Source organism: Zeus faber (genome assembly GCF_960531495.2).
Source record: "Zeus faber genome assembly, chromosome: 15".
Classification (NCBI taxonomy): Eukaryota; Metazoa; Chordata; class Actinopteri; order Zeiformes; family Zeidae; genus Zeus; species Zeus faber.
Genome location: NC_137194.1, coordinates 22,199,873 through 22,210,445, shown reverse-complemented (window position 1 = coordinate 22,210,445; position 10,573 = coordinate 22,199,873). Strand labels below are relative to the sequence as shown.

The 10,573-nt window shown below is 45.1% G+C and overlaps 1 protein-coding gene across 1 annotated transcript in view; it reads right to left on the bottom strand.

The window, feature by feature from the left end:
* LOC307241357 (dedicator of cytokinesis protein 3-like) overlaps window positions 1-10,573 on the bottom strand; it is a gene marked incomplete at both ends in the record, with an annotated part of 44,925 nt that overhangs the window by 12,551 nt on the left and 21,801 nt on the right. The window contains 16 exons of the mRNA XM_080015408.1: window positions 358-433; window positions 664-758; window positions 864-962; window positions 1,100-1,246; window positions 1,673-1,800; window positions 3,423-3,615; window positions 4,199-4,261; window positions 4,467-4,637; window positions 6,264-6,345; window positions 6,434-6,534; window positions 6,644-6,727; window positions 7,428-7,525; window positions 7,641-7,812; window positions 8,010-8,116; window positions 8,274-8,436; window positions 9,276-9,400. Of these exons, the coding sequence (XP_079871534.1) occupies window positions 358-433; window positions 664-758; window positions 864-962; window positions 1,100-1,246; window positions 1,673-1,800; window positions 3,423-3,615; window positions 4,199-4,261; window positions 4,467-4,637; window positions 6,264-6,345; window positions 6,434-6,534; window positions 6,644-6,727; window positions 7,428-7,525; window positions 7,641-7,812; window positions 8,010-8,116; window positions 8,274-8,436; window positions 9,276-9,400 (1,904 nt within the window). The remainder of the gene's footprint in view (window positions 1-357; window positions 434-663; window positions 759-863; window positions 963-1,099; window positions 1,247-1,672; window positions 1,801-3,422; window positions 3,616-4,198; window positions 4,262-4,466; window positions 4,638-6,263; window positions 6,346-6,433; window positions 6,535-6,643; window positions 6,728-7,427; window positions 7,526-7,640; window positions 7,813-8,009; window positions 8,117-8,273; window positions 8,437-9,275; window positions 9,401-10,573) is intronic.

Sequence of the window (10,573 nt, the reverse complement as noted above, 5' to 3'; positions counted from 1 at the left end):
ATTGATGCTGAAGGAGGGCAATGGGTGTAAAAACAACTTCATTGAAAAATGTGGAAACAAAATTTCATGATTTAATCTCACTAAATTCACTTTTTTTTTGCAACAGCAACAGTTTAATTGTCATTTTATGGTTTTGTATGGGACTGTCATTATCATGGGAAGTATATGAGATGATACGGTAAAATGTGTTTTTTTCAATCGAATGAAAAAAGAAAGAAATTGGTCTGGCCATTATTTTGAATTTTCCATGGTTTTTGGCAGTCCTCGATGACTTTGAGTTTGCCAACCGCGGGCGTAGCGGGTTACCTTCACTGCGATATGTAAACATAACTGAGTTACTTCCGTTTGGATCTGCACCTTGAAATCAAAATCCGCCTCTGAGAAGTTCTTGTGCAGCGCCGGGGACAGGAACTGTGTTGTCACCACGATGATGCTGCAGCAAACACACACACACACACACACACACACACACACACACACACACACACACGCACGCACACGCACACAACGTTAATCTTTTCCCGCTTACAAAGCCCGGTTGCTGCCAAAAATAGATTAAAAACAAAACAAAAACCCCTCCAGAACAACACGCAGTGGCCGTAAAATCCACCGATGTGGCGATTGTTTGTGTTGCTTTTGCGGACAAACCCCCTGCGGACTCACTGGCTGGTGAGGAGCCTCATGACACTCCAGTCTCGGGGGAAGATCGTCAGCTTCATCAGGTTTCGGAACACGCAGAAGATTTTCAGCAGGAATTCCTAGAGCAGCGGGGGGGACAAAACCGTACAGTACGTGGAACGCGACCTTCAGTGGGGCAGCTCCGTCATAAACCCTCCCTCCGCGGTTAAGAGGCAATATCACACCTTGAGCTCCTCCTTGCTGTGGAAGTTGTTCAGTAGGTGGTGGAAGTGGATCTCTGTCATCTGTCTGAGCAGAGAGAGAAGACAAGAAACGTACTCCCCCTGCAACGCACAAAAAACACACACACACGCGCGCGCAAACACACACACACACACACACACACACACACACACTGAAGATCAGATCCACAGAGAGGACGCGAGAGCGGAGTGAAACTCCCCGGAGCGAGGGGCCTCACCGTGATCTCGGCGGTGCACTGAGGACACCGCTGTCCCCTGGACGTTTCCAGGGACTGAGACTTGCTCATGATGGACAGCAGCGTTTGCAGCAGCACGTCCAGGAGGCTCTCCACCATCATTTCCACCTCCTCCTGAACCGAGGACTCCTGAGAGAGAGAGAGGGAGGGGGAGAGAGAGAGAGAGAGAGAGAGAGAGAGAGAGAGAGAGAGAGAGAGAGAGGGAGAGAATTAAAAGAAGGCCGGAAGAAATAACCGATGAATAATTGATAGGCAGACACATGCTGCTTAATTGCCTAATTAAGACATCGAAACAATGCTGAAGTGTTTGCCCTGACAACCCACAGCTGCATCGCCACAAGCGAATATATTTGTAACAGACGCATGAATTTTACATTAGATTTTTCCTGTTTGCTGGATTTCTTTTCGCTGGTTAAGTCAAGAGAGCCTGTCAGGGGCTGCTTGAGGATGGGACTACACAGGGCTATGATAGATCAAATGACCAACATTTCCTGGTTATAAACGGAGCCGCGGAAGTGAATTTGCGTGTATCTGAGTGGCTGCAATGTGCCGCACCATGGAGCTGGTCTTGATGATGGAGAAGATGCTGCTGAGGATCCCAGAGCAGATCAGCAGCTCCCTCTGCTGGCGGAGATGCAGGTGGATGTGGTGCAGCACCACCGGCAGCAAGATACTACGGGACTCTATGGGTAAAGAGGAGGAGGACGAGAGAACCGAGATGAGTTGAAGTAAAGGGATAGTAAAATAAAAGAGCACTCCATGTTCACTGCTGTTGGGTCTGCGGAATTAGTGAATGCGAGACTTGTCAAGCATCTTGAAGAGGTGTGATACCGACATTGATCTGATACCAGGCTAAAGCCACAGCTGCATTAACATGAATAAATATATTTTCCAAGCACTGAATATTTATTATGCATATGTATGAGGAAATACCTGGTGATGAAAGCTAGATTTGGTCGACCAGGTTATTTTGTGGCGATGATCCAATGGTAAAACTGGTATTTGATAGCAATCCGATACAAGGCATTGGTAACCAGGAATAACACCCCCAAAAATCTCATACCGAGAGCAATATTAAGCACGAAGACAACATTCTTTAGGGATAAAATAATAATGCTAGATGTCTGAAATGGTGGTAAACAGCTTAAATGTCAATAAGTATCTCCTAATGACCCCGAACTAACAGATGTGTCTGTGATGTGCAGCAAAATGAATGGATCCAATCGGTAGTTGACATCGGGTGATAATTAAAGTCTGAAACTCGAACCCCTACCAGACAAAAAATACGTACAAAACACAGTATTTTGTTTATGTTAGAGGGACAGGTCAGTTTTTTGGGGAAATTAAGTTTTTGTCTCCAGTATCTCACCCAGATTCAGCGTTGAAGAGAATGGCAGTGCCCCGTGCATTGACTGAACTGGCAACCCTACAGCAACGGGGTTGTAGCAACATTTAAAACACCTAAGATCTCCTATTTTTATGTTTTTGTTTTTACTTGTCATGTATTTTCCTTGATTTCACAGGCGCTAGGCTCGTTGATTCCCTCATGCTCGCATTGAGGCTAACACAGTGTGAGAGAAAAATGCATATGATCAACTATTTGAAGGATGTTTTACCTGTTAAATGAGGACAATAGCCTTTCCCTGTTGCTGGAGGTTTAAAAAAATGCCTCTGGGTTTTTAAAGAGGCCCCCCAAGAGTTTATGTAAAGAGACTGTTTCTTTCTCTCCAATGTCAATTCTAACATTGAAGAACCAGATCACATTTCATCCTCATTCAACCTTGTATGGAGATAAAGAATAACCCCAGGGGAGCCTGAGAGATCATTGTAAGTAATATTAGTCTGCGTCTGCCACCAAAGTTTGCAAGTACCTGTGAATCCACTGTTTGAAGGTAACACCGGGGAGACAATTGAGTGGCACAGTCTTGTAAATTACTTCTGACCAATGGCACACAACCTCTCTTTGGTATAAAGCCCTCTTCGTCAGAAATAGGGTCAGAATGGTCAGAGCACTGCTTTGGAGCAGTACTGGATCTTTCTCTTTATTCTGCAGAATAAATATCTTTAATATTCTCAGTTTTTGTTTCCTTGTAGCAGATTAACCTCACCGACCATGCAGGAGAATTTCTTCTACAACGGTAACCATGGAGCCTGTTGCTATCTCGGTGCCGGGCACACGGGGATAAAATGGATACCAACTTTTTTCGTTTGAATAAGACAAAAAGGCAAAAAAAGCGTACTGCCCGACGAAAACCGGAGAGTCCTTCTAAGAGGGAAATCATTCAAAATTCAACTCTGATCTCACCGGGGAAGAAGAAGAGGCGGCTCTCGACGGTGCGGGCGATGGACTGCAATTTGACCACGTCCACGGACTGTCCGATGTCCACGGTGCTGGGCATGCTCCCCAGGGTGCCGCGCACGTACTCAGCCACCTCTTGAACGGTGAACATTTGCAGCAGCTCATCAAAGATGTCTGGAAAGCTGTTCAACAGCGCCGCCTGAGAAGGGAAGATGAAAAAGGAAGGGGGAAATAATTACAGCTTACTTGTACAGCCCGAGCTGCACAAGTAAGCTGCGTTTTTCATATATATACAGTATGTATGTATGGGAACTGGCCAAATGAAATAGTATGTTTTACTTCATGTTAAATAAACACGGAAAGAAAAGAAGAGATGGATGCTTGGATGGGGAAATACTTTGCGTAGCATACACAGCCAATGGCTTCCCTTTCTGGAGTCTAGAAATAACCAACGTGGTCCAACTCAAAGACAAGTTGACATAGCAGTGACTGACACCACTTGAATTGAAGATATCGGGGCAGCACAAATTCAGCACTGAAGTGAATTCAGATCCCTCTTCATTTAGATTAAGATCCCCAATATGTCCCCTGTAATAGCAGCACTTGGACAACTGTTTTGCAAAGTTGGTCCGGTCCAAGGACAACACTCTTGGCGGGAGCACCAAGCGGGGACAACCCCTGGCAGCGAGGGGAACCGCTACTGTCCGTTCAACTTGGCGGCCCGGTGCACACTTTTCTCTGCTGCGTTTGGGACACCCGCGCATCATAGCATGGCGACTTACTGAGACAGGTGAGAGTGCTGGAACAAGACCACAGAGAGGCATGCAGCTGATCACACCCCTAAACTGCGCAGGACAGGGGGCAACAGTGAGGGAGAGGGGCGAAAGCGTCAATCCAACAATGAACAAAAACATGAGTTGAACAGAAAGGAGAAAAAATGAAACAACGGCGTGAAAGCAAACAAAAGCAGGCAAGTAGAAGAAAACAAACAGAAAATGAAAAAGATGCATAGCAACGTGGCTGATGGTCGGGCTTCGTCAACTGTCTGACCTGCGTGAAAACCAGCGTCTCTGAGCTGCGGCTGTCCAGGCTCAGGACGAAGCGGATGGACTGGAAAAGGTCTTGGATGTTGGCCCTGAACTGCTCCTCCTCCATCCCACACGTGGCGCGCGAATACAGGATCCGCGACTGGACGATGAACTTGAACAGGTACTCCAGGGCCTGGGAGGTCGGCAGACGTACACGTCGTGTTTAACTCCTTGTCCCGTCGAAAGATCACTCCCGACTGCGTTGGAGCGGCAAATTCCATTAAGAAATGCTTTGAAAGGTTTTCACATGGATGTGGTTTGTTCAGAGAGGTCAGGGACAAGAGCTCGGTTTAAGTTGCGGAGTCCGGCAGTTTGGGATGATGACACGTCTTCCGTAGCCAGTGACGGAGTATTAAAAAAAAAAAACACTTCAGTCTGAAGTTTAAATAGTAAAAGGTGCTGTGTGTATTTAGCACAAAGGGCCTCCACAAAGAAGCAGTTCAGTGGATATAATTTGCATTAAGGGCTAATTGTCAATGAGACAAGGGGGACTTTTTTTGGTGGAGCAAAGTCAGACCATAGGAAAAAAAAGATCTGGTAGTGAATTCACGTGAAGTTAGTAAAATTAGTTGGTTCTATGGAATTTAGGATATTAGGGCGCATGGTTTCAAAACGCTGAAGGTAGGTAAAGGTAAAGATAGGTAAAAAATAGGTAAAGAGCCCACGTGTCCGCTGCCATAGTGACACTTGGACAACTGCTCGGCAAAGTTTTTGTCTCGTCCAAGGACAACACACTTGGCAGTAGCACTGAGTGCGGCAACCCCTGGCTGCAAGGGTATACAAACAAAATTAATTATTTAACGGACAGGAGAAAGTCCTATGCATCAAATTATCCGCGCGCATGACCGGCATCGGTAAGGGGAGATCAGTGATTGGGGGAACGTGAGCGAACAGATGCCAGAGACTTACAGTGCAGGACAGTCAGCACCGGCACAAGATACAGTATGACCCCAGATGGGGGCACGACGCTGCTGCGAGAGCACACAGGTAGTGTGTGAGTTGTTTCTTAACGAAATGGAAAAAATATATACACGTATATATATATATATTGAGACGACTCCAATGAGCTATCCCATCGCTCAGCCAAACTCCCTTTTGCCCAAACCAAGATGCAAGGCACCGCATAGCGTCAGCTCCGATGCTAATACTACAGGCGATGAACAGACCATTCGCTAAAAATAACTAAATCACTGACTGGACGGGTGTCTGCTTTCTGTTCCAAGGAAATCAATAAAATGAAAAGGAAAAGGTTCTGATATTTGGGAGCAAACCTTGTATCATTAGGGAAGGAATTTTTAAGACTAGGTGACGTGTTGAAACGAGTGTACAAATAACACATCAACACCTTTGCATCGACGTGTCCCACCGACCCCGACGAGCGTTCAGTCACTTCCTATTTTATAAGAACAAACGTAGTAAAAGAAAAAATGTTATGATTGACGCCTATTCCACGAGGCTTACGGTTCAAACGAACACGAGTAAACACGAACGGTTAATAGTGTTAATAACCTCCTGGCTCCGGCAGAGTCCTTCCTGAGCTCTCTTCCGGTGGAACCCCGCCGGGCGTGGCGTTACCGCCTTTCCTTCAGCTCACATTACTCCTTATCAGGCGGCCTTGTCAGCGTGGCGTATCGGTCATTTCTTTATGCCTTGCCGATAAATCTGCTTTGAAAGAACCGGGACGGCCCCTCTGTTTTTGCTCCGCTTCTCCCGATGTGGCACCGGAGCGGAGAGTAAAAATCCAACGTGTAAATCTCACCCTCATGGCTTCCTGGATGTGGTCCTGTCGCACTACTTCGGCGGAGCGGTCCATGTACCACTTCAGACATCGGATGAGCTCCCTGCGAGAAGAGGTGGAAGAGTCGCCGTCACGCGTTGTGTAGGAGTTCCACATTCATTTCAATTGTCATTTTATTTAGGGGTTTTTACTTGTAAGCCAGAGCTCCGGCAAAGTGGTTCTGGATGTAGGAGTCCATGACGGGTCTGAAGTGGTAGAAGCGACTGTCCCTGAGCAGGTTGATGATAAAAACCTGAACGTACGGAGGAAAAACTGACGGTTAATCCCGTTTTTCGTTGCGACACATATTCCTAAAAAAAAAACAGAAAACAAAAAAAAAACAAAAACTCATGCTTTCCTACCAGCGACTGGAAAACAAGCGGCCCGTATTTGTCGGTGTTGTCATCAAGCAGACAGAAGAGCGTGTCCAGGACATCTCGCAGGAACTTTTCAGCGAAAAGAGAAGGAGGATAAGCAAAAAGTCACATTAAAGGCTCTGTGTTTCATTAAAATAGAAACAAAGGGAAACAAAGGGTAGCCCTCTCACCGCCGGTACTCTATAGCAAGAGAGAGTTTTCCTTTTTTTGATATTCTATTTCGATTTATTTTTTCTTAAAAAAGGACCTTTTGAAAGAAGGTGCAATAATAAGCTTGTCAAATTGTATAAGTGGATTATTCTAAGATAGGAAATATTTGTTTATATTATCTGTAAAAACACAAAAAAACATAGTAACAATGAGTTTACAACCAATTTGGAAAAGATTCTAGTAACAATATAAGGTTTACTGTGGAAATACCATCGAAAAACAAGTTACAATAGTTTTTTCAAACACACTATAGGGAAATTGTATATATATTTATTATTCTCTATAATTCCAATAGTGCATCACATAATGCTATAATACATGAACAAATCTTGTAATACTACAGTACATTTCCATATATGAAGTTTCAAAGCATATTTTATCTGCAAGTCCTACTTAAAGAGTTTCCACTAGCATGGATTTCCTTAAACTAAATTCCCAGCTCCTTCTCTACTCAATGCAACAGGTGACACATAAACGTGTCCTCTTTATTGTTCATTATATGTATCTGTACCGGCATGTTTTGCTTGATTGACATGTGCAAATGATTGTGTAAAGTGACCTTGACGATCTCCTCTCCACTGATTTGACGCAGTCGGCTGAGGATATCCAGCACCCGGTCTGGGTGGGCCTTCCAGTTCAGCAAGGCCAGGAGATCCACTGAAACCCACGCGCAGGGGGGGGGCAAAGTCAAACGCAGGTCGGCAGAACGGGGAAATGACAAACAGCAAAACAATGTACCGTGGGTAAAAAAAAAACAAAAAAACGGACGCACCATTTTGTGTGAGCTTGGTGGAGCAGAGCAGCGTGGACACCCAGAAGGTCTCCTTGGGGCTCCTCTGGAAGGGCAGTGTGGCGGGCAGGTTGGGGCAGCTGTTGAAGTCCTCCTTGCAGCACGGCATGCTCAGGTACAAGCCCTGGTTGCTGAAGGCGGCGTTCTCGTCGCACTGCGCGCGCACACGGAAGACGGGGATCGGTACTCGCCCTCGTTTCGCAGGTGCGATCTGGTGCTCTAAACATTTCTAAACATAGCAACACCTCCACACTGCGATTTCCAGCGCCAAACCCACCGCGCCCCGGGGAGAGGGGGGCAGCAGTGCGTAATAGAGGGAACCGTGCCGAGCTTTTTTAGTCACGCGCTCACCTTATAAACATACAGCTCGTGGCTCTCGTCAGACAGCGTTGTCCCATCCTCTCTCATCAGAGGGGTGAAGGCAAAGCCGAACAGCTTCTTCTCCCCTTTATCTTTAGCTGAAAGGGTTGGGTTAGCATTGTATTAAATGAATTACGTTCACCTTATAATGACAAAAAAACACAGAGTGTAGAGCGATGCAGTGATAACCCGCTCCGTTTGCAATAAAATACCGTCACGGGGAACAATGACGCCCGGTCAGTGTTATTGACTTACTGGAGCAGTGTCTAAACTCAAAGCGTAGGTGGGATCCTCGGAAGCGGTCTATGGGGATGGGTAATTTAACCATCTCACTCCAGCGGGGGCTATTGTTGTGGTACAGGACAAAGGAGCGATGCTCGCTGGTGTTGGGCTCTCCACTGCCCAGACTGATGCAGTCCTGCAGGAGGAGATAACCGTTATATAGACTCCATTCGGTGTTACGTACAGTCAATATACGGATACATGGTGCGTTAGATTTATCTTTCTGGGGACATTCTATAAGACTTAATCTGAACCGGCTTCATCTTAAATGTCAATGAAAATAAAATAGTGGCACAAGTACTATCAGCGCTGAGAAAATGAAGAAATTCTATATAAAATATACATAAAATTTCTTATGATCTTAAAAAAGGCTTGAGGGGGTCATGAGATATCACTACGGTGAAAAATCTGGAAAACAGAGAAAATAATTGAACAAATTCCATATTTTGGCAGTACGTTAAACCCACAGCTTAATGGGAGCTTAATGTGGCTGAATGACCTAAAATCGAAATCAAAATAATTCAGGTCATGGGTTCTGGGTTCTCTTACTCTATTGTCAAGTTGAAGTGAATCAAAAACCTTAAATATCATCCAATAAATACAACAATGGCAAAAATGCAACATCATTTTTTTTAATTTAGCTTAATTCATATATCAATACAAAAAAATTCCCAATCCCCTACACCCCTCTACTTTGGGTAATTTCAAGTCATAATACTGTTTAATAATAACAGTTTCTGGTATAATTTTCAAATGTATTTTTTTTTTGTTTGTTGTTTTTTGCAATATTGGCTCATTACACCACATGAGGCTATTTTAATTTAACTTTTATCCATGGTAGTTCCCATGGTGCCCGACAACTGGGTAAAACGTCAAACACTTGGATCAATGTTAAATGCGATTTTACCTCGTGCATTTGAGAACGCCAATAATAACGCAAAATAAGGAAAAGAGGAGAAAGTCCACTTCACGCACTTTAAGTGTGTCCCCGTCGGCGTAGAGCACATAGACAGTGACCTCGATGTTCTTCTGGACGCTCTTCCCCCCCCTCTCGAACTCCCCTCGCTCCAGGGTGAGATACAGGTCGTTACGCGTGTCTCCTAGGACGGAGAAACAGGGGGAAAAAAACAATTTGGTTCGGCCATGAACAGAACGCGTGCTCTGGAACATGCTTCTCCAGCCTCCCCAGCCTCCATGCCAGCAAAACAAGGATAACTAAAAAAAAATTAAGATAGAAGTAAAGGTAAAATGCATATATATCAATATGCATATAATATATCGTTACTGCAAAATTCAACCACATAGTTTAGGTCTGGGAGATGTACCCTCCCAGGCGACAGTGTTACTGTGAATGAAAGTCATCCTTTCCGCTTGTGATACACTCCGTCTCACATGCCGGTCTCACAACCCCACCTGAGGTCAGGTTATTCCTAATGGAATAAATATCAATAGCAATAGTGGTGGAGGATATTGCAGGTTATTTATAAAATCAGATTACGGTTATTTATATCTAAGTCATTTCCTTGGGGACAGATGAGTCATGGTAAGTATAGGGTAGGCATTTTCAGACTGGAGGAAGAGGGAGAGCGACAGGGGAAGAGGAGAGAGAGAGAGAGAGAGAGCACAAGAGAGTGAGAGGGATAGAGAGGGAGGGAGGGTAAGACAGGAGCGTGCTGTACAGTGTCGATGGCGGCCGTACAGGATGGTGCTCCGCTTTCTGACGAAAACAAATCAAAATAAGAGCCGCCCTACCTCCCTGCTCCCGTGCGCCCCTCTTTCTAGCTACCCTTGAAGGCCCCGCCCAGCTCTTTACAACGCACTCGGCACCTGACCGGAATGTCAAACTCATGCAAATGAGGAGCGAACAACTCTAAACATTTGCACTTTTCTCCTCAAACTCGGAACTGAGAATAAACCCTGTGTTATTTAAACCTCAAACGAAGGTAAATATTTCACTCACATCTCAGACAGCTTCCCCATCCTTTTCAATGTTTCTTCCTGATGTTGCTTATTCACAGTGGGATTCCAATTTGAGCCCTCAACAGCCGACCTCTACCCACTACCCTCCATCAGGTCACTGAACACCAAGCGTAGCGCAAAGGAACTACACGAAAAATGCAAAAGATTCAATGTGAAACTGTGACACTCCAGTCATGAATTCCAAAAAGACACAACGGACTCAACATCATCCAGTGACGACCACTTGATAGTGAGACAATGTCTCGGAGGGACGAGAAAAATAAGGACAAATTTCCCCAAATTTTGGGGAAGCC